This window comes from Nycticebus coucang, chromosome X, assembly GCF_027406575.1.
Source record: "Nycticebus coucang isolate mNycCou1 chromosome X, mNycCou1.pri, whole genome shotgun sequence".
Classification (NCBI taxonomy): Eukaryota; Metazoa; Chordata; class Mammalia; order Primates; family Lorisidae; genus Nycticebus; species Nycticebus coucang.
The window spans coordinates 53,448,698-53,472,452 of NC_069804.1; the positions used below are offsets into that span (position 1 = coordinate 53,448,698).

General features: G+C 41.1%; 1 protein-coding gene across 2 annotated transcripts in view; it reads right to left on the reverse strand.

Annotated features, from left to right (window-relative positions):
* The window catches only part of ZNF41 (zinc finger protein 41), a 64,428-nt gene that overhangs the window by 23,605 nt on the left and 17,068 nt on the right, over positions 1-23,755 (reverse strand). Inside the window, exons 2-3 of one of the 2 annotated variants that reach the window (XM_053580676.1) lie at positions 18,905-19,058; positions 17,300-17,541 (exon numbers count right to left, since the gene is read on the reverse strand). In XM_053580676.1, the coding sequence (XP_053436651.1) occupies positions 17,300-17,377 (78 nt within the window). In that variant the 5' untranslated portion in view covers positions 17,378-17,541; positions 18,905-19,058. The remainder of the gene's footprint in view (positions 1-17,299; positions 17,542-18,904; positions 19,059-23,755) is intronic. The other variant, XM_053580675.1, reaches the window with a different exon arrangement.

Sequence of the window (23,755 nt, forward strand, 5' to 3'; positions counted from 1 at the left end):
GCAAATCCATCAGAGTTACCACAGACTTCTCTAATGAAACTTTCCAAGCAAGAAGACAATGGTCATCTACCTTTAATCTACTTAAACAGAACAATTTTCAGCCCAGAATTCTGTACCCTGCTAAGCTAAGCTTCAAAATTGACGGAGAAATCAAATCATTTACGGATATAAAAACATTGAGGAAATTCGCCACAACAAGACCAGCTCTACAGGAAATACTTCAACCTGTTCTGCACACTGACCACCACAATGGATCAGCAGCAAAGTAAGAACTCAGAAATCAAAGGACAGAACCTAACCTCCACACTGATGCAAAAGATAAAACTAAGCAATGGACTCTCACCAAATAAGACGAATAGAATACTACCACACTTATCCATTATCTCAATAAATGTTAATGGCTTGAATTCCCCACTGAAGAGACATAGATTGGCTGACTGGATTAAAAAACACAAGCCATCCATTTGCTGTCTGCAAGAAACACACCTGGCTTCAAAAGACAAATTAAAGCTCCGAGTCAAGGGTTGGAAGACAATTTTTCAGGCAAATGGAATTCAGAAGAAAAGAGGAGTTGCAATCTTATTTTCAGATACATGTGGATTTAAAGCAACTAAAGTCAAAAAAGACAAAGATGGTCACTTTATATTGGTCAAGGGAAAAATACAACAAGAAGACATTTCAATTCTAAATATTTATGCACCCAATTTAAATGCTCCCAGATTCTTGAAGCAGACCTTACTCAGTCTGAGCAATATGATATCTGATAATACCATCATAACAGGGGACTTTAACACACCTCTTACAGAGCTGGACAGATCCTCTAAACAGAAATTAAACAAAGATGTAAGAGATTTAAATGAGACCCTAGACCAACTATGCTTGATAGACGTATATAGAACACTCCACCCCAAAGATAAAGAATATACATTCTTCTCATCACCCCATGGAACATTCTCCAAAATTGATCATATCCTGGGACACAAAACAAATATCAACAGAATCAAAAGAATTGAAATTTTACCTTGTATCTTTTCAGACCATACGGCACTAAAGATGGAACTCAACTCTAACAAAAATGCTCAACCCCACCCAAAGGCATGGAAATTAAACAATCTTCTGTTGAATAACAGATGGGTGAACGAAGAAATAAAACAGGAAATCATTAACTTCCTTGAGCATAACAACAATGAAGACACAAGCTACCAAAACCTGTGGGATACTGCAAAAGCAGTTTTGAGAGGAAAATTCATCGCTTTAGATGCCTACATTCGAAAAACAGAAAGAGAGCACATCAACAATCTCACAAGAGATCTTATGGCATTGGAAAAAGAAGAACAATCTAAGCCTAAACCCAGTAGAAGAAAAGAAATATCCAAAATCAAATCAGAGATCAATGAAATTGAAAACAAAAGAATCATTCAGAAAATTAATGAAACAAGGAGTTGGTTTTTTGAAAAAATAAATAAAATAGATAAACCATTGGCCAGACTAACTAGAAATAGAAAAGTAAAATCTCTAATAACCTCAATCAGAAACGATAAAGGGGAAATAACAACTGATCCCACAGAGATACAAGAGATCATCTCTGAATACTACCAGAAACTCTATGCCCAGAAATTTGACAATGTGAAGGAAATGGATCAATATTTGGAATCACACCCTCTCCCTAGACTTAGCTAGGAAGAAATAGACCTCCTGAACAGACCAATTTGAAGCACTGAGATCAAAGAAACAATAAAAAAGCTTCCAACTAAAAAATGCCCTGGTCCAGATGGCTTCACTCCAGAATTCTATCAAACCTTCAAGGAAGAGCTTATTCCTGTACTGCAGAAATTATTCCAAAAAACTGAGGAAGAAGGAATCTTCCCCAACACATTCTATGAAGCAAACATCACCCTGATACCAAAACCAGGAAAAGACCCAAGCAAAAAGGAGAATTTCAGACCAATCTCACTCATGAATATAGATGGAAAAATTCTCAACAAAATCCTAGCCAATAGATTACAGCTTATCATCAAAAAAGTCATTCATCATGATCAAGTAGGCTTCATCCCAGGGATGCAAGGCTGGTTTAACATACGCAAGTCCATAAACGTTATCCACCATATTAACAGAGGCAAAAATAAAGATCACATGATCCTCTCAATAGATGCAGAAAAAGCATTTGATAAAATCCAGCATCCTTTTCTAATTAGAACACTGAAGAGTATAGGCATAGGTGGCACATTTCTAAAACTGATTGAAGCTATCTATGACAAACCCACAGCCAATATTTTACTGAATGGAGTAAAACTGAAAGCTTTTCCTCTTAGAACTGGAACCAGACAAGGTTGTCCTCTGTCACCTTTACTATTCAACATAGTGCTGGAAGTTCTAGCCAATACAATTAGGCAAGACAAGGAAATAAAGGGAATCCAAATGGGAGCAGAGGAGGTCAAACTCTCCCTCTTTGCTGACGACATGATCTTATACTTAGAGAACCCCAAAGACTCAACCACAAGACTCCTAGAAGTCATCAGAAAATACAGTAATGTTTCAGGATATAAAATCAATGTCCAAAGTCAGTAGCCTTTGTATACACCAATAACAGTCAAGATGAGAAGCTAATTAAGGACACAACTCCCTTCACCATAGTTTCAAAGAAAATGAAATACCTAGGAATATACCTCACGAAGGAGGTGAAGGACCTCTATAAAGAAAACTATGAAATCCTCAGAAAGGAAATAGCAGAGGATATTAACAAATGGAAGAACATACCATGCTCATGGATGGGAAGAATCAACATTGTTAAAATGTCTATACTTCCCAAAGCAATCTACCTATTCAATGCCATTCCTATCAAAGTACCTACATCGTACTTTCAAGATTTGGAAAAAATGATTCTGCGTTTTGTATGGAACCGGAAAAAAACCCGTATAGCTAAGGCAGTTCTTAGTAACAAAAATAAAGCTGGGGGCATCAGCATACCAGATTTTAGTCTGTACTACAAAGCCATAGTGCTCAAGACAGCATGGTACTGGCACAAAAACAGAGACATAGACACTTGGAATCGAATTGAACACCAAGAAATGAAACTAACATCTTACAACCACCTAATCTTTGATAAACCAAACAAGAACTTACCTTGGGGGAAAGACTCCCTATTCAATAAATGGTGTTGGGAGAACTGGATGTCTACATGTAAAAGACTGAAACTGGACCCACACCTTTCCCCACTCACAAAAATTGATTCAAGATGGATAAAGGACTTAAATTTAAGGCATGAAACAATAAAAATCCTCAAAGAAAGCATAGGAAAAACACTGGAAGATATTGGCCTGGGGGAAGACTTCATGAAGAAGACTGCCATGACAATGGCAACAACAACAAAAATAAACAAATGGGACTTCATTAAACTGAAAAGCTTCTGTACAGCTAAGGAGACAATAACCAAAGCAAAGAGACAACCTACACAATGGGAAAGGATATTTGCATATTTTCAATCAGACAAAAGCTTGATAACCAGGATCTATAGAGAACTCAAATTAATCCACATGAAAAAAGCCAACAATCCCTTATATCAATGGGCAAGAGACATGAATAGAACTTTCTCTAAAGACGACAGACGAATGGCTAACAAACACATGAAAAAATGTTCATCATCTCTATATATTAGAGAAATGCAAATCAAAACAACCCTGAGATATCATCTAACCCCAGTGAGAATGGCCCACATCACAAAATCTCAAAACTGCAGATGCTGGCGTGGATGTGGAGAGAAGGGAACACTTTTACACTGCTGGTGGGACTGCAAACTAGTACAACCTTTCTGGAAGGAAGTATGGAGAAACCTCAAAGCACTCAACCTAGACCTCCCATTCGATCCTGCAATCCCATTACTGGGCATCTACCCAGAAGGAAAAAAATCCTTTTATCATAAGGACACTTGTACTAGACTGTTTATTGCAGCTCAATTTACCATTGCCAAAATGTGGAAACAGCCTAAATGCCCACCAACCCAGGAATGGATTAACAAGCTGTGGTGTATGTATACCATGGAATACTATTCAGCCATTAAAAAAAATGGAGACTTTACATCCTTTGTATTAACCTGGATGGAAGTGGAAGACATTATTCTTAGTAAAGCATCACAAAAATGGAGAAGCATGAATCCTATGTACTCAATCTTGATATGAGGACAATTAATGACAATTAAGGTTATGGGGGGGGAAGCAGAAAGAGGGATGGAGGGAGGAGGGTGGGGCCTTAGTGTGTGTCACATTTTATGGGGGCAAGACATGATTGCAAGAGGGACTTTACCTAACAATTGCAATCAGTGTAACTGGCTTATTGTACCCTCAATGAATCCCCAACAATAAAAAAAAAAAAAAAACAGTGGCATATGAAATAAAAACAGCCAGTCTGGGACAAGACATCGCATGTGTATTAAGCCTCACGAAAAAGATATGCAGTCTCCTGGCCCAGCTTAACTCTGAAAACTTTCCTTAGTCTCTGAATTTTTCATTTTCTTTGTCCTCTTGTTCCATCAAGCCACTGGGAGGGAACCCATAGTGCTGTTGGGACTGGTACCCAACAAATTGTAGGGATGAGAATAAGAAAAAAATTCTAGGGCAATGATCAGTTCTTGGTTTTACACAACCAGGGAGACAGTGCTGCTATTTACTGAGAAAGGGGCAAGTAGAGTAGGATTGGGGTGGGGAAGAGTATGAAACATGTTACATTTTGTCTATGTTGAAATTAAAGTGGTAAAATGTATAGGGAGTTATATAATAGGTTCTTTGGCTAGCACAGAGGTCAAATTTGTGAATTCTTAGTATAGAGCTGGTAAATAAATGAGATTGCTCCAGAAGGGCACAAAGAGAAGATACAGAAGCCACATCATACAGTCTCTAAACACAATACAATTATGCTAGAACTGCAATACTAAGAGGAAACTTTTCAGAAATCATAACTTTAAAGTTAAAAAAAAACTTCAAAATAATTGATAGTCTAAGAAGATACACTAGAGTATGTCTAGATGAAACATTAATGAAATTAGTACATGTAAGAATTTGTAGAAGAATGAAATGGCAACTAGAGTGCAAAGCAGAGTCTTCAGTGCTTACATTTCAAAAGCACAATGTCCAAAATTTCATACATTAAGCCTATAAATCAAGAAATTATAAAGGAAACAATATGGTAAACCCTAAGAGAGAAAGACTAAAATGAGCAGAGATCAATAAATTCAAGGCCATCCCAATCAAAATCACAATAGGATTATGTGGAACCTAATAAAACAATTACAAAATTTATATGGCAATGCAAATGGCCAAGAAAAGCCAAGATAATCCTAAATAGTAAAAGCAACACCAGAAAAAATGCTTTATAAGACCTCAAGACTTATAAAACAACAGAAATTTAACATATTATGGTACTGCCACTAGGACACACACATAATCCATTAGAACAGAAATAGAGGACAGAAACAAACCCACATAGACGGTCATCTGATTTATGCCAAAGGTGTTCAAATAAATAGTGAGGAAAATAGTTTCAATAAATAGGGCTAGTTTGGGAGGATTCTCTTTTGGGGTTCTTTATTATCAGACCAAAGGCTATCAATGCCCAAGTGAAGTGAGATGATTTGTGGCCACATTATTGCTTTGATCCCAATATCAAGAAATCTCAATAATCTAAACCAAGGATCAGCAAACTGCAGCCCAGTCAGCTGCCTGTTTTTACTTTTTTAAATAGTGGGGAAAAGTTAAAAAAAGGTTATTTTGTGTCACATGAAAATCATATAAAATAAAATTTCAATAACCATAAATAAAATTTTGTTGGAGCACATCCATGCTTACCTGTTTAAGGACAACATAAACAGTGCTAGAGCAATGGTATATAGGAATAAATAAAATTTGAGCTCTAGTTCACATCACATGCCAAAATAAAAATCAATTCCAGATGTATTACAGACCTAATAGTGAAAGACAAAAACTATAAAGCCTTTAAATGATGATACAGATGACTATCTTCATGACCTTTCAGTAGGAAAAATAATTCTCAAAAGGGATGCACAAAACATTAACCACAAAGAAAAAGACTGATATGTCTGTCTAAAATAAAGTTTAGAACTTCTGTTCATTTAAAAGACAGCATTAAAAGAGAAAAAAAAGGAAAGCCACAAAGTAGAAGATGTCTACAACACACAGAAAGGTCTCGAAGCCAGAAGATGTAAGAACTCCAACAAACCAGTAAGAAAAAAAGAGACCACCTAGTAGAAAATGGGCAAAGGACTGATTCTACAAAAGAGTAAATTCAAGCCTAAATAAACATATGAGAAGTGTTTAACCTTCTTAGTAACTAGGGAATGCAAAAAAAAATAAAAACTACAATGAGATTCCACTACACAACTCCACAACCCAAGACTGTATTAAATGAAAAAGATACTCCTAAATGAAAAAGACAGATACCAAATGTTGTGGACACTATGGTGCAATGAGAACTCTGACATTGCTGATGGGAGTAAAAATTGGTACAACCTTGGGCTCAGCGCCCGTAGCTCATTGGTTACGGTACCAACCACATACACCGAATTTGGCAGGTTCGAACCCGGCTCGGGCCAGCTGACCAACAATGACAACTGCAACAAAAAATAGCTGGGCATTGTGGTGGACACCTATAGTCCCAGCTACTCGGAAGGCTGAGGCAAGAGAATCGCTTGAGTCCAAGAGTTTGAGGTTGCTGTGATCTGGGACGCCATGGCACTCTACCAAGGGTGACATAGTGAGACTCTGTCCCCCTCCCCTGAAAAAAGGAAAGAAATTGGTATAACCATGTTGCAGACTATTTTGGCTCTGCCTGGCAATGTTGAAGACACAGTGATTCCATTCATGGAAATACCCCCAAGTGGAATATATGCATGCGTACAACAGGAGACACATTCAAGAATATTTATAACGGCATTATTCAAAATAGGTACAATATTCCCTGATAAAAAAGATTTTAAAATAATAATGATTGTAAAAAAAAAAAAACAGTATTCAACATAAGTAGGGTACCTACTGCCTTTGTCAAAAAAATACTAAGGATTTTTTTTTTTTTTTGAGACCAAGTCTTGCTCTGTTACCCTGGGCTAGTGTGCAGTGTGTCATCATAGCTCACTGCAACCTCAAACTCTTGCACTCAAGAAATCCTCCTGCCTCAGCCTCAGAGTGCTAGGAGTACAGGCATAAGCCACCATGCCCTGGTCAAGGATTTTGTTTTAGTTACATAATCTCTGAGCATATGCCCCCACACACAACCACCACCCACAAACTAATAAAGACTGGTTTTCTGTGCAAGGGGACCTGAGAAGTTGGGAGAAGAGAATTAAGTGAATCTATTTTAAAAATTAAGTTAAAAAACTGCCAATAGGGCTGGGCTCCGTGGCTCATGTCTATAACCCTAGCCCTCTTGGAGGCCAAGACAGGTAGACTGCCTGAGCTCAAGAGTTTAAGACCAGCCTGAGCAAGAGCAGGACCCCATCTCTAAAAATAGCTGGGCATTGTGGCAGGCACCTGTCGTTCCAGGTGCACCCTCCCAAATGGGAGGCTGACGTTACAGAATCACTTGAGCCCAAGAGTTTGAGGTTCCTGTGAGCTATGATACCACGGCACTCTACCAAGGGCAACAAAGTGAGACTCTGTTTCAAAAGAAAAAGAAGATGAAATGAAATGAAATAGAAATATTTCTGTAAGGAGAAATATTATTAGCTCTGACTGCTAAAATGAAAAATGAAAAATTTTAAACTGAAAAATAAAATAACCAAAATTCAAACTCAATGGATGGGCTCAAAGCAAAATAGAAAGCACAGAGGAAAGAATCAGAGAACTTGAAAATAGAACAACAGAAATCACCCAAGTTGAACAACAGAGAGAAAACTGACCAAAAAATAAACAAAACCTTATATGTAGCCTATAAGACTATAACAAAAAATCTGACATTCGTGTCATCAGAGACTTGGGAAGAAAGAAGAAAGAGCATGGGGCTGAAAAAGCATTTGAAGAATGAAGGCTGAGAATTTCTCAAATTTGGCAAAAGATATCAACCTAAAGATTCAGGAAGCTGGACAATCCCCAGAAGGATAAACCAAAGAAATCTATACCAAGAATTCAGAAAATTGAAGATATAAAAAAAAAACTTGAAATCAGCAAGAGAGAAATGATACCTTAGCTATAGGGAAAAAACAAAGTGACAGGGCTTTTTCATTGGAAACCACAGAGAAGGAAGTGGCACACTTTTCAAGTGCTGAAAGAAATGTACCCCAAATTCTGTATCTGGCAAAATTACCCTTCAGATATGAAGGGTTAATGGCCAATGAGCACATGAAAAGATGATTGAGCCTGTGATCCCAGCACTTTGAGGGGCTTGAACTCCTGGATCACTTAAGCCCAGGAGTTCAAGACCAGCTTGGGCAATATACAAGACCCTATGTGTAAAAAAGAAAAAAGAAAATCAGCTGGGCATGGTGGTGCCCACCTGTAGTCTTAGCTACTTGGTAAGATGAGTCAGGGGGATTGCCTGGGCCCAGGAGTTTGAGGCTGCAGTGGGCTATGAGCACACTACTGCACTCCAGCTTCGGTCGCAAAGCAAGTCCCCATCTCTTACAAAAGCAAAAAGAAAAACCATGCTTGACATTATTAATTTGTTATTATCAAGGAACCGCAAATCAAAACTACAATAATTTATCACTTCACACCCACTGGGATGGCTACAATCAGTCAGATAAAATAAGTACTAGTGAGGATGTAAAGAAATTGGGACCTTCAAACATTGCTGGTGGGAATGTAAAATGGTGAAACCACTTTGGAAAATAGTCCAGCAGTTCCCCAAAAGATTAAACATAGAGTTAAAATTTGATCTAGCGATTGTACTTCTAGAGATGTACCCAAGATAAATGAAAACACATATCCACAAAAAAACTTGTACACAAATGTTTATAGCAACATCATTTATAATAACCCAAAGGTGGAAACAACCCAAATGGCCATCAACTGACAAATACAAATACAAAAGTTCTGTATCCATACAGTAGAATATTCTTGGACTATAAAAAGAAATGATGTACTACCACATGTATGAGCCTTGAAAACATGCTGAGTGAAAGAAGAGACACTAAGACCACATATTACATGATTCCATTCACATGAAATGTCTAGAACAGAGAAGTCTACAGAGACAAAGTAGATCAGTGGTTGCTTAGGGTTGAGGGATGCAAGAAGGGACAGAGAGGAGGATGACAGAAATATTATAAAATTGATTTTGCTACTCAGATCATCCTGAATTGGCCAGAGAGAGCTCTTTCAACCTGGATCCTGTGTCTTTTGGACATCTCCCCTTTTGAGGGTCACTTTCTTACTTTCCAGGATCATTTTGTACTTTATCTTAGCCCTTGAGTCAGCCATTTATCGACAAATCTGAATAACAAATGGTATTTATAAATCAAGGTATGCTCATTGTGCCCAGCACATCATTGTCCTTTCAAAAGTCAGAGCTAATAATATTTCTCTTTACAGTAAAATGCCAACTAATATATGTGGAAGGAATGATGAAATTAGAAAAACACCATTAGAGAAACAGCACAGTAATTCATTGCTATAGGCAAGAGCCACTGATGGATGCTAAGGTCAGTGGACAAAAGTATGAGAAATAGGATTTTTACGTAGTTTCAAAATATCTCCCCCCAAACGCTAATGACAAAAGAATAGAGAGTAATTTTGGAAACACTGACAAACCACCTTAACCAGGTGATCAAAGTTAGCATTATCATAATAGGAAAAATTAATATTGAATACCTTCTGGCATAAAGCACTGAGAACATGGCATCACGTCTTCTTTCAAAAGTGAATAATCTGGGGGTGGGTAGAGGGAGGGGGATCGGTGGGATCACACCTGTGGTGCATCTCACAGGGGTATTTGCGAAACTTGGTAAATGTAGAATGTAAATGTTTTGGCACAGTAACTGAGATAATGCCAAAAAGGCTATGTTAACCACTGTGATAAAAATGTGTCAAATGGTTTATGAAGCGAGTGTATGATGCCCCATGATCATATCAATGTATACAGTTATGATTTAATAAAAAAAAAGTAAAAAAATAAAAAAATAAAAAAAAACAAAAGTGAATAATCTGAATCTAATTGTTTGCTCTTAACAAACTCAAACTGGGGTGGTGCCTGTGGCTCACTGGGTAGGGCACCATCCCCATATACCGAGAGTGGCAGGTGCAAACCCAGCCCCAGACAAACTGCAACAAAAAAATAGCCAGGCTTTGTGGTGGGCACCTGTAGTCCCAGCTACTGGGAGACTAAGGCAAGAGAATCACCTAAGCCCAGGAGTTGGAGGTTGCTGTGAGCTGTGTGACGCCACGGCACTCTACCAAGGGTGACAAAGTGAGACTCTGTCTCTAAAAAAATTTTTTAAAAAACTGTGTGATGAAAGTTAAGGCCAGGCTGAGGCCCTGCTCCAGAGTAACAACTAAAGAGACCACTAAATGTAGCATGTGACCCTGCGTGGGATCCTGGATTGGGGCAGCAGTGGTTAGAGAGCAAATGCCATAAAGAACATTACTGTTACAACTGGGAAAACTGTGCCTTACACATCGTATACTAAATAATTGTATATTGGATAGCACTACATCAATGTTAAACTTCTTGATTTTTATAACTGTACTATAGTTATATAAGAGAATAACCTTACTCTTAAGGGGCACACATTAAAGTATCTAGGGATAGAGGAGAATTATGTCTGCAAATTACTCTCAAATGGTTCAAAAAACAAAATATTGAATATCTCTGTATATACACACACATATCTAAATCGGGAAGAGAATGAAAGCAAATACGCCAATAACAAATGGTGATTCTGGATGAAGGGTATATTATATATATATAATATGATCTTTGCACTACTCTTATAATTTATCTTTCATTTTGAAATTACGAGCATACCTTGTTTTGTTGAACTTTGTAGATACTGCATTTTTTACAAATTGAAGGTATGGGACCCTGCATTAAGCAACCCTATCGGCATCATTTTTTCCAGTAGCACATGCTTCTTTCTTGTCTGTGTTAGCATTTTTTAGCAATAAAGTAGTTTTAAATTAGGGTATGTACATTGTTTCTTTTTTAAAATTGTCTTTTTTTGTGCTTCTTTCTTGTCTGTGTTAGCATTTTTTAGCAATAAAGTAGTTTTAAATTAAGGTATGTACATTGTTTCTTTTTTTAAATTGTCTTTTTTTTTTTTTTTTTGAGGCAGAGTCTCATTCCATTGCCCTGGGTTGAGTGCCCTGGCGTCATCATAGCTCACAGCAACCTCAAACTCCTGGGCTCAAGAGATACTCTTGCCTCAGCTAGTTTTTCTATTTTAGCAGAGATAGGGTCTCTCTCTTGCTCAGGCTGGTCTCAAACTCCTGAGCTCAAGCAATTCACCCACCTCGGGTTCCCAGAGTGCTGGGATTACAGGCATGAGCCAACGTGCCTGGCTCATTGTTTCTTTAGCTATAACGTTATCGCACACTTAACAGACTACAGTGTAGTGTAAACGTGACTTTCATATGCACCAGGAAACCAAAACCTTTGTATGCTCTCGCCTTATTGCAGTATGCCCTTTACTGGGGTATTCTGGAACCAAGCCCACAATATCTCCAAAGTCTGCTTGTACTGCAAAACAGTGACAAAAGAACCAAAGCTTTAAAACTCTCAGTAAAAAATATAGGTAATATAGGCCTTGGGTCAGGTGAAGATTCCCTAAATAAGACAGAGAACGCACTAAGTAGCAGAAAAGCGCTAATGATTCTCCATAAAGAAGTGAGGAATCTTCAAGAGAATCGCTTAAGCCCAGGAGTTGGAGGTTGCTGTGAGCTGTGTGATGCCATGGCACTCTACTTAGGGCCATAAAGTGAGACTCTGTCTCTACAAAAAAAAAAAAAAAAAAAGAAGTGAGGAATCTTTATTCATCAAAAGACCCTTTTGCCTCTTGGGGCCCTTGGGGTCTCCCTTTTGTCACTGAGTATTCAGCTGAGAGCACAGAGCAAGCAGGGAGCTCCCAAAGGCCCTTCCCTGGCCTTCTCACCCACCTTCTCTACCCACCAGGGAACAGGGCAACACAACTGTCTGCCCCATGCATTACCCAAGGGCAGCCCTCCAGGGAGACCCTCGGGGGTCAGCACTGGGGCCAACTCTCCTGGCTGCACTGTTCTACTGAGCCTTGCTGACAAGGGCACCACAGGGGAGGAGTCTCAGGAAGTGGTGGAGGAGTGGCTACTTACCAGCCAGTATGGGCAATAACCTACTTTTAACAGCTGCAGGTTCCCACTTGGCTGGGGGTGCCCAGGGAATATAACATCCTGAGCTGTGGAGGGACTGGAACAGCCAGGGGCTCTGCTCCAGTACACCCCTAGAAATAGGATGTCCTTCAATCTTCAATGCCTTAGCCTGAGTTTTAAATCCAGGGCAAGCTGTTTCTGGGCTCCCTCAGCCATGGTGCAGGCAGGTTACACACAGACAAGACTCCATCAGCCTCGAGGTTTCCTGAGCCTTGAGGGACCAGACAGCAATGAATTCTGGGCTTCTGTTGTACCTTTCTACCTATGTGTTAAGTAACAAAGCTGCTCCACATAACTTGAGTGCGTGGATGTTGCGTCTCAGGGTCCAAATTGGTAGCCAGCACAATGAGGCTGCCCCACAGTCTTTGCTCCCTCTGGCTGATCGTTATCCATCTGGCCTGTTCTCTGGGCCCTTCCAACTGCTCCTCCCTCCCTCTGGCATTCTCTGCCCCCCACCCCCAGTCCAACTCTTTTCTGCTCCTCCAGACTTCACTCAGTCTGCTGATCCTTCTTCCCTCCGAGTGTTCCCCATCTGAGTACTTATTCCCTTTGACTCTTCCTTGGTCCATCTATTTACTATTTGCTCTCAATGTCTCCCCATTCTTTTATTAATTACTTCCTTTCACGGCACCTGAGTCCCTCTAACTGCTCATGCCTCCTGTTTCCCATCCTGTGTTCCCTTTCTTTGTTTCTTGAGACAGAGTTTTACTGTCACTCTGGGTAGAGTGCCCTGTAACCTCAAACTCTTGGGCTTGAGCAATCCTCTTGCCTCAGCTTCCAAAGTAGTTGGGACTATAGTTCTGTGCCACCATGCCTGGCTAGTTTTTCTATTTTTAGTGGAGACAGGGTCTTGCTCTTGCTCAGGGTGGTCTCAAATCCCTGAGCTCAGCCAATCCACCCACCTCGGCCTCCCAAAGTGCTAGGACTACAGGCGTGAGCCACCACACCTAGCCCTGTGTTCCCTGCAGACAGTTGTCCTTCGAGCTGATCCCTGTTCTGTGGCATTGTGCCCTAGTGCACCTCACTGTTCCCTGGTCCCTAAGGGCCTTTCTTGTTCCTTTCAGCTGTTTCTATCTGGTTCACATAGACTAACTGCTATTGGATTCCTCTGCCTATTCTATGTTTCCTGATCCCTCTGCCCTTGGACAGTTCTTTGAATATATTTAATTAATACACTCTGCCATGATGCTCATGTATCTGTCCATGGACCATACTTTGAGTACAGCCAGTCCAGCTGGCTCCTTAGCCCATGCTCTTACCCACTGAAGTACACTGCTTCTGTGTGTCCTATACCATGTCTGGAGTCCCTGCTTCCATTGTCTCCATTACCGATAGTATGTCTGACTATTGGCTGGTTCCTGTGATTGTTTCCTGGGTAGGGTGACCAACCATCCCAGTTTGACCAGGAATTTCCATTTTAGCACTGAAAGCCCCATGTCCCCTCAGCCACAGGCAAACCAGCGTGGTTGGTCACCATATTCCTGAGAACTTTGGGTATTCCCCAGCCTCTCTGACTTCTTCAACTGTGCCTTAACTCCAGTGACTACTGCATGGGACCTCTGGCTAACTCTTGGTAGTAATTTATACTAATCCTTCTGCTTCTCTAGCTGGTGTAGCCTGAGCTGCTACACCATACCAGATACACGTTTAATTCTTGTCACTTGGCCTGTTCCCTAGTCCCTCTTCTGATTTATTTCCTGGGACCTCTGGTTGACACTTTGCCCTGGGCATGTTTTTGCTGTTCCTTTCACTGCTCCCTGACCTCAGTAACTTTTTCTTGCTCCATGTGTTCCCTGGTACCCTAGCCATTCCTCAGCCTTAGAGGCTCTTCTCTTGTCTTTCCACCTGGTCCATGGGTTCTGTCCCTCCCTGATCACTCTGTTCATCCTATAGCCTCAGCAATTGTCTCCTGCTCCCTCTGGCTGCAGGGTCATAGTTTCCATTTCTTATTCCCTGGTGCTTCTTCCTTTTCCCTGTGCCCTCAAAGTTCTCTGGGAAGTTGCTTGTCCCTCAGACTTATCCTCAGCTCCTTGAACATTTTTGCTTCTTCCATTTCACCTTATTCTTCTGCTTCCTCACCCCTCTGATGTTCCCTGCTCTACCTTGCTGCTATCTGGTTCCTCTAGTTCCTGGTCCCTCCTCCTATTTCATGATCCTTCTCACTGGCTCTTCCCTGCTCCTCAACAATCACTTCTCTAGCCTCAACAACTGTTTCTTGGTCTCTGGCTGTTACTCAGTGTCTGAGTCACATGTTCCGTGTCCTCTGTTTGTTCCATTGTGCCTCTACCTGTTCCCTGGACCCCTTAGTTACTCTCCATATCCAGTAAATGTACCCTGGCCCTTGTTCTTTACTCCCCTGTGGTTGCCCTCAGCCCTCTTTCTCTCACTGACCCCTCCACTTGCTCTCTAGCTTCAGCCACCATTTCTTGGTCCAACTGGCTGCTCCCTGATATCTAATGGAAAAAGGAACCTATCAAATACATAAGCAAATAACTGATATTACCAAGGTCTTGGTCATTTCCATCTCTTGTTGAGAAGAGCCAGCAAAATGTGGTTAGGAAGGAAGAGATGAATGGATAAGTGTGCTTTGCAGAGCCCAGAATCATTCATCTAGAAATCCCCACAGAGTGGCTAGGCAAGAGGCCATGGGCAGGACTGGGGAGAACCACATTGTTGTGGCCGGACACTGTGGGTCCATGACTGTTATGACTGAGCATAACTTGGACAAGAGGGAAATGCACTGCTGTCAAGCACTGCTTCATTTACCATTTAATACCTCCATAATTTTGACTCAAAAATAAAAGATTTAAAGGTTGGAATTCTATCATAGCACTGTTAATCATCACAGAAAACCTAAAACACCCTAAATGCACATTAACAGTAGACTGGTTGTAGGAGATGGAAAGATCTTGGTCAAAGCATACACACTTTCTGTTAGACAAAAGTAAGAAGTTTTTGAGATCTATTGCACATCATGGTGTTTATAGTTAATGACACTTTAATGTACATTTCAAAACTGTTAAGAGAGCAAATATTAAATGTTCACACCACCAAAAAAATAAGTGTGTGAGGTGATGGATATGTTAACTATATTGATTTAAGCAATCCATAACATATATAAAATATTATATTGTATCCCATAAATACAGACAATCATTATTTGTCAATTAAAAATCAAATTTAAGGGAGGGGGTGGGGATCTCGGCGCAAGACACAATTATAAGAGGGAGTTTACCTAACAAATGCAATCAGTGTAACAGGGTTTCTTGTATCCTCAATGAATCCCCAATAATAAAAAAAAATTTTTTTAAATCAAATTTTTAAAAAGCAGACTGGCTAAATGGACATCATATGCATATGAAGAAAAATATTTACTGCCTAGAAAATTGTTAACTTGCTAAGTTAAAAAAGAGATAACTTAATAGTATGATTCTATTTTAAAAACTTTGGTTATGGGCGGCGCCTGTGGCTCAAAGGAGTAGGGCGCCAGCCCCATATGCCGGAGGTGGTGGGTTCAAACCCAGCCCCGGCCAAAAACTGCAAAAAAAAAAAAACAAACTTTGGTTATATATGTATATGGTATGCATTCACACTTACAGCACCACGTGTATACCCACACACATGCAGACACGCACATACCAAGGAAAAAGGAAATCTAGCTAAAGGTTCAAAGGAAATATAGCTAATGTCAACAATGGTTCACTTTAAGTAATGTTGGAATTATGAGTAATTTTTTATTCTCTTTTATTTGTTAACCTATCCTCTCTAATATCTTATAATGAAGTGAGAAATTATAAAAAACAAAATAATACTTAAAAATTTAATATGATCTAATGACCACATGACCCCAAGCCTCTGTGACAAGGAGCCCTCCCCAGAGCTGACAGTATCCACAGGCAGGTCTGAAAGGAGGGAGCTGCCAGGCAGGGTAGGCTTGCTCATCGTGTTCCTCTGCTTACACAATCTCAAAGAGGACTCTGAACAGGAAACTTGGTCTCTGCAGCAGTGTGGGAAGGGTGGAGGATGCAGTCAGGGGACCTGGCTCCAGTCTAGAGCCATCATACAGTTTCTTAGGCCATTTTATTCATCTTTAAAAGAAGGGGGAAGACACTGGGTGCGGTGGCTCACAGCTGTAATCCTAGTACTCTTAAGAGGCCAAGGTGGGTGAACTGCCTGAGCTCAGGAGTTCAAGACCAGGCTGAGCAAGAGAAAGACACCATCTCTAAAAAAATAGCTGGGAGTTGTGGCAGGTGCCTATAGTCCCAGTTACTCAGGAGGATGAGGCAGGAGGATCGCTTGAACACAAGAATTCGAAGTTGCTGTCAGCTGTGACACCACAGCCCTCTACCAGGGCAGGGCGACAGAGTGAGACTCTGTCTCAAAAAAAAAAAAAAAAAGGGTAAGAGCTAGAAGAGCCCTAGAGACTGTGGTTGCACTATTACCTTGCCAGTCTCTAAGTTGCAAAGAAAAATAACTTTTCTGTACCTAAATCTGGATGGTTGGGGGGGAAATCAGCAGATCCCAGCAACCAGGGATAAGGCGGGGGGTGCGGTGGGGATCAGCTGAGTGTCTACAGACAGCTGATGCAGAAGGAAGGGCCACTTCAGGGGGATAACGAGGGTGTCTCCCTGGCTATGGCTGCTTCCATTCAGACCTCACCCTCAGACACCCTACAGGGAGCTGCCTCCCTGTCCCCTAGGCCATGAGGCTGGAACCTCCACATCCCACCCTCCATCAGCCAAGGCACATTTTCCATTGAAACCCACAGGACTCTGCATGTGGTGACATCAGCCATGTGCTCACTCTCAGTGGAGTATCCTGATTTGTTTCTGGGGCAGCAAGTATGGAATCTGCTGCTACTTGCGACTTACCTGTCCCTGCCCTGAGGCCCTGGGGACAGATCAGGGGTATCTCCTCACTGAATGAACTCCTGCCCCTGGGGTCCTCTCCATCCTCACCTCACATAAGCTGCCATGTCCCTCTGCAGCCAGGGCTGGGGACCACAGGGGAGAGTCTCCATTAGCTGCCATGTCCATACTGGGCCTCAGGTCTCAGGCCCTCTTGCTGACCCAGGAGCTTGAAGCTGGGCTGGCATCTGTGGATTCAACCAGAGCTGCTGGGGTGAAGTCAGAAGGAAGATCTTGTAGTTCTCACTAAGTCCAGGTCTGCTGCCTGGACTCTGTAAAGGCTCCAAGAAACCCTGGAAAGACAGTATCCACATGTTAGACACTCCACACTCACCCACAAACACTTCCTAGGGGCACCAAGATGTAACTTGCTATGGTGGATGTTGTGACAGAGAAAAGTTCGGTAAAACCAATGCCAAGTATTAGCAAGGAATATGGGCAAACTGCATGAGATTTGTTGCAAAATAAATGAGGGTTTGAATTCCAGCTCATCTACATTATAGTGGGAATCTGGGGAAGTCACTTTAGGCTGAGTTTCTTCATCTTCAAACAGGAAGGTTGCTAAAGTTAAAGGAAATGATGTTCCTAAAGCACACAGAACTACTTGGTACCTGAGACATAATTAATGTTAAATATTGCTATTATTATTTAATACAAGATACAATGCATGATTTATTAGGTACTTCATTAAGTTTTCACAATTATCCTGTGGACTAAGCATTACTATTATTATTATTATTCCCATTTACCATCAGATAGGGCTATTCAGGAATATTAAACAATTTGTCCCAAGATCACTCAGATTAAAGAGAATAACAGGGATTCAAATCCAGATATGCCTGGCTCCAAAGCACATTTTCTTTTTCTTTTTTGGAGACAGAGTCTCACTCTGTTGCCCCAGGCTAGAGTATTAAGGCATCATCCTAGCTCACAGTAATTTCAAACTCCTGGGCTGAAACAATCCTACTGCCTCAGCCTCCCAAATAGCTGGGACTACATGCATGCACCACCACATCTAGCTAGTTTTTCTATTTATAGTAGACATGGGGTCTCACTCTTGCTCAGGCTCATCTCAAACTTCTGAGATCAAGCAATCCGCCTGTCTTAGCTTCCCAGAGTGCTAGATTACAGGCATGAGCTCATTGCAACCTAGAATGCCTGGATCCTCCTTCTTCAGTCTCCTAAGTCACTGGGACTACAGGCACATGCCACCATGTCTGGCTAATTTATTTGTTGTAGAGACAGGGTCTTGCTATGTTGCCCAGGCTGGTCTCAAACTCCTGGCCTCAAGCTCTTTGACATCTCAAAGAGCTGGGATAACAGGTGTGAAGCCACTGCACCCAGCCTACACTTTCTTAATCAATGTGCTTCATATTAAGTCCTGATATCTGGTAGAGTAAAAGTTTGTTACATTGGACTATATCAAAATTAAGGATTTCCTGGCTCAGCGCCCATAGCTCAATGAGTAGGGCACCAGCCACATACACCAAAGCTGGCAGGTTTAAGCCAGGCCCAGGGCCTGCTAAACAACAAGACAACTGCAACCAAAAAAACAGTCGGTGTCACACCTCACTTCTGACACCACTTGTCAGGGCCCAAGACTGGCCAGGTCTCGGCCCAGCTTAACTAGGTTCCAGACACAGACCACTAAGTTACCTTGCTCAGGTCTGTTAGGTGCCTGAGGGCCATTTACTTTAGCTGGAGAGAGAGAGACTGTCTTAGAGAGAGCGAAGAAGTCTTCTTAGAAAGATAGATCTTAGTCTTTAGCATAGCTTGGTAATCTTCAGCAGAGAGACACAGCGCTGGCATTCTGCAAGCAGAAGAGGAGACAGAGTCAGAGTAAGCGGGTCCGTGATAGAATGCGCATGCTCCTTCCTGACTGCCTTCTCCTCCAGCTTAATATAAGGCTGATCTTGTGCCTCTCAAGACCACAGGTGTAGAGACTGCCAATTCACCACAGCTCTCATCTCGTGAGCTCTCATGCTTGTTAGGAGAGCTAAATCCCTCCCTTTGTCCTTTCCACCAAGGTGTTCCATTATTGAGCTATATGGGTATTTCTTATAACTCTCACTCCTCCTAACCATAGGCTATACGGGCTGCTACAGCCAGGCATTGTGGTGGGCGCCTGTAGTCCCAGCTACTTGGGAGGCTGAGGCAAGAGAATCACTTAAGCCCAAGAGTTTGAGGTTGCTGTGAGCTGAGACACCATGGCACTCTACCCAGAGTGACACAGTGAAACTCTGTCTCAAAAAAATAAAATAAAATAAAATAAGGATTTCTGGGCAGCGCCTATAGCTCAGTGGGTAGGCTGCCAGCCACATACACCGAGGCTGGCAGGTTCAAATCCAGCCCAGGCCAGCTAAAAAACAACAATGACAATTGCAACAACAACAACAACAAAAAGCCGAGCCTTGTGGTGGACGCCTGTAGTCTCAGCTACTTGGGAGGCTGAGGCAAGAGAATCACTTGAGCCCAAGAGTTTGAGGTTGCTGTAAGCTGTGACACCACGTTACTCTACCCAGGGCAACAGCTTGAGACTCTATCTCAAAAATAAATAAATAAATAAATATAAAATAAATGAAAATTAAGGATTTCCATTTGATCCCACCCACCCTGGGGAAAAAGTAAACAAAAAGTAAACAAAACTAAAATGTTAAAGACTTCTGTTCATCAGAAGACAAAATTAAAAATGTAAAGGCAGATCCCATGGTGGGAGAGGATAACTGCAATGCATGTATCTGACAAGTGATTAAAATCCCAAATATATCAAGAATTTCTTGAAATCAATAAAAGTCATACAAAAGGAATAAAAGGAACAGGCACTTTACAAAGAAAATATACAAATGGCAAATAAACATATGAAAGGATGCTCAACTACATTAAGTAGCAAGGAAACAGAAATTAAACGACAATAAGATAGCCCTCCATATGTGCCAGGAATGGCTAAAATGGAAAAAATTGATAAATAACCAATAGCTGGCAAAGATGTGGAACAACTGAAACTCATAAATTGCTTGTTAGAAGCATAAAATAGTACAGACGTTTGGAAAACTGTTTGGTAGTATCTATCAATGCTGAACGCATGCAATTTCCTATGACCCAGCTATTTCACTCCTAGGTATGTACTCAAGAGAAATGAGAATATATGTTTACCAAAAGACAAGTACAATAATATTCATAGCAGCTTTATTCAAAACGGGACATTATATAAAAGCTCATCAACATTAGAAGGGATAAACAAGTTGTGCTATATTTACATAAGGAAATACTATACAAAAAAGAATTGCTAGATTCAACATGCATGAGTCTCATGAAAATTATGTTAAGTCGAAGAAGCCAGACCCAAAAGAGCAATGAAGCAATGCTGCATTATTACATTTATATAAATTTCAAACACGTGGCTTATTAAGAGGTAATAATGGATATTTCTTCATCTAGGTGGTGGCTATGGAGGTTTGTTCAGTCTGTTAAAAAATCACCAACCTGCTGGGCGTTGTGGCGGGCGCCTGTAGTCCCAGCTACTCGGGAGGCTGAGGCAGGAGAATCGCCTAAGCCCAGGAGTTGGAGGTTGCTGTGAGCTGTGTGACGTCACGGCACTCCACCAAGGGCAATAAAGTGAAACTCTGTCTCTACAAAAAAAAAAAAAAAAAAAAAAAAATCACCAACCTAAACATGAACGATGTATATACACTTTTCCGTATTCTATTTCAATAAGGATTTTAAAACTACATGATATATCAGGAAAATGCAAAAAAAAAAAAATGAAAGCAGGTCTGAAAATATAATTATCAAGATAAAAATTAAGGTCCAAAGTATGGATCAGATTAACAAAAAAGAGAGAGCTTTTTAATAATAAAATACACAATAAAGAAGTGCTAACTGGCATAAATCTTTAGGGTCATTCAACACATGCAGGTAAAACCAGAAATGCATGGAACCACATGAAGTCTTAGAAATCATTTTTTTTTTTTCTTTTTGGAGACAGAGTCTCACTCTGTCACCCTCAGTACAGAGCTGTGGCGTCACAGCTCACAGTAATCTCAAACTTCTGGGCTCAAACGATCCACCTGCCTCAGCCTCCCAAGTAGCTAGGACTATAGGCACCTACCTGCACACAAAGCTAGTTTTTCTATTTTTTTTTTTTTTTTTGTAGAGACAGAGTCTCACTTTATTGCCCTCAGTAGAGTGCCATGGCATCACAATGCTCACAGCAACCTCCAACTCCTAGGCTTAGGTGATTTTCTTGCCTCAGCCTCCCAAGTAGCTGGGACAACAGGGGCCCGCCACAACACCCAGCTATTTTGTTGTTGTTGTTGTTGTTGTTGTTGCAGATTGGCTGGGGCCAGATTTGAACCCACAACCCTCGGTATATGAGACCGGCACCCTACAAATAGGTTCTAAAGATTTGCTGTTACATTATGCCTACAGTTAACAGTATTGTGTGCTTAAAAAATTATTGAATGCTGGGTGCCTATCGTGGCTCATGCCTGTAATCCTAGCACTCTTGGAGGCTGAAGCAGGTGTATTGCTTGAGTTCAGGAGTTCAAGACCAGGCTGAGCAAGAGTAAGACCCCGTCTCTACTAAAAATAGAAAAACTAGCCATGCATGGTGGCAGGCATCTTTAGCCCCAGCTACCCACTCTACCTAGGGCAACATAGTGAGACTGTGTCTCAAAAAAAAAAATATTGAAAGGGTACATCTCACATTAAGTGCTCTTACCATAATAAAAAAATGAATGCAGTCCCGATACATGCTATAACATGATGAACCTTGAAAACATTATGTTAAGTGAAAAAATGTCGTGAACCAGCATGGCAAAGGGGAGCGATCCAGAGTGGAATTGATGGGGAATTGAGGAAAATATAACACAAGAGAAGACACAGAAATAAAGGATGGGATTGGAAGGTCTGACTGAGCTGATGGCTGCAGCCACCCCCAAAGCACAAAATCAGCTTTATTTTATAGTATCTGTACAGGGTTCTCTACAGAGAGGTAACATAAACAAAAGACATATTTTTGGTCTTACAATATGATTGGAAACTGTAAATGACTCAAATAGAGACAAATCGTCTTGTTAACAGTTTCTACTCAACTTCATTACATACAACAAGAACTAAGAAGGGAGAGGTCATGAGGATCTCTGCATAGTTACCAAAACAAAGGAAGAACAATGTGCTTTAGTGGTTTCTGCTCAACTTTGTTAGCATATGACAAGGAGAAAGAAGGGAGAGATTCAAGGATCTCTGCATAGTTAAATAGATAAAGGGCTATGTGACTTCTGGCAGAGGGAGCATGAAGAAAGAAATGTGGCTATTTTGGGAACAGAGAAGCAGTTGGGGGCTCATTCTCTGAATGCTCCTCAGGCTGTGAAGGCCTTGCCACTCTCACAGCCCACTCTCCACAAAAAAAGGCAGTAAAAATACTCCCCACATATTTTACGATTCCATTTATATAAACAGTTCACTAGAGGCTCGGCGCCCATGGCTCAAGCAGCTAAGGCACCAGCCACATACACCTGAGCTGGCGGGTTCAAATCCAGCCTGGGCCCGCCAAACAACGACAGCTGCAACCAAAAAATAGCCGGGCGTTGTGGCAGGCACCTGCAGTCCCAGCTACTTGGGAGGCAGAGACAAGAGACTCACTTGAGCCCAGGAGTTGGAGGCTGCTGTGAGCTGTGATGCCATGGCACTCTACCCAGGGTGACAGCTTGAGGCTCTGTCTCAAAAAAAAAAAAATGTTCACTAGAATAGACAAGTCTATAGAGATAGGAAGTAAATTAGTGGTTGCTTATGGCTAGAGGTGAGGGGTGAGACTGAGGAATGATTGCTAATGGGTACAACGTGTCATTTGAGGGTGATGAAATATTCTAAAATGATATTGTGGTGATGGTTCCACAATTCAGAAAAACCACTGAACTATATAATCTTTAAATGCATAAATTTTATGGTGGATGAATTATATCAATTAGGTTGTTAGGAGAAAAATCATAGCTAGTAAGCAGCTTAGCAGGGTTCCACACTCAGTATCTGACAAAGGGTAGGTACTCAATAAGTGTTTGGGGCAGTGCCTGTAGCTCAGTGAGTAGGGCGCTGCCCCATATACCGAGGGTGGCGGGTTCAAACCTGGTGCTGGCCAAACTGCAATAAAAAATAGCCAGGCATTGTGGCAGGCACCTGTAGTCCCAGCTACTCAGGAGACTGAGGTAAGAGAATTGTTTAAGTTCAAAAAAAAAATTTCTCTCTCAATAAGTGATTGTTGAATGGATGGATGAATAAATAAACAGCTATCACTCTTAAATAAAAAAGTCCAAGTTATATTCATTAACATTAGCAACAAGATACCAATACTTGTGGGGGGCGGAGGCAAGATGGCTGACTGAAGCCAGCTTTCCACAGAGGCTCCCATCCAAAAGGAGAGTTAGAGGACAGAAATTTAGCAAGTAACCTGGCAGATTAGAGCTGCACCAAGAGAGAAGGTTGAAGAACGCACATCAATCCTGCTGAGGC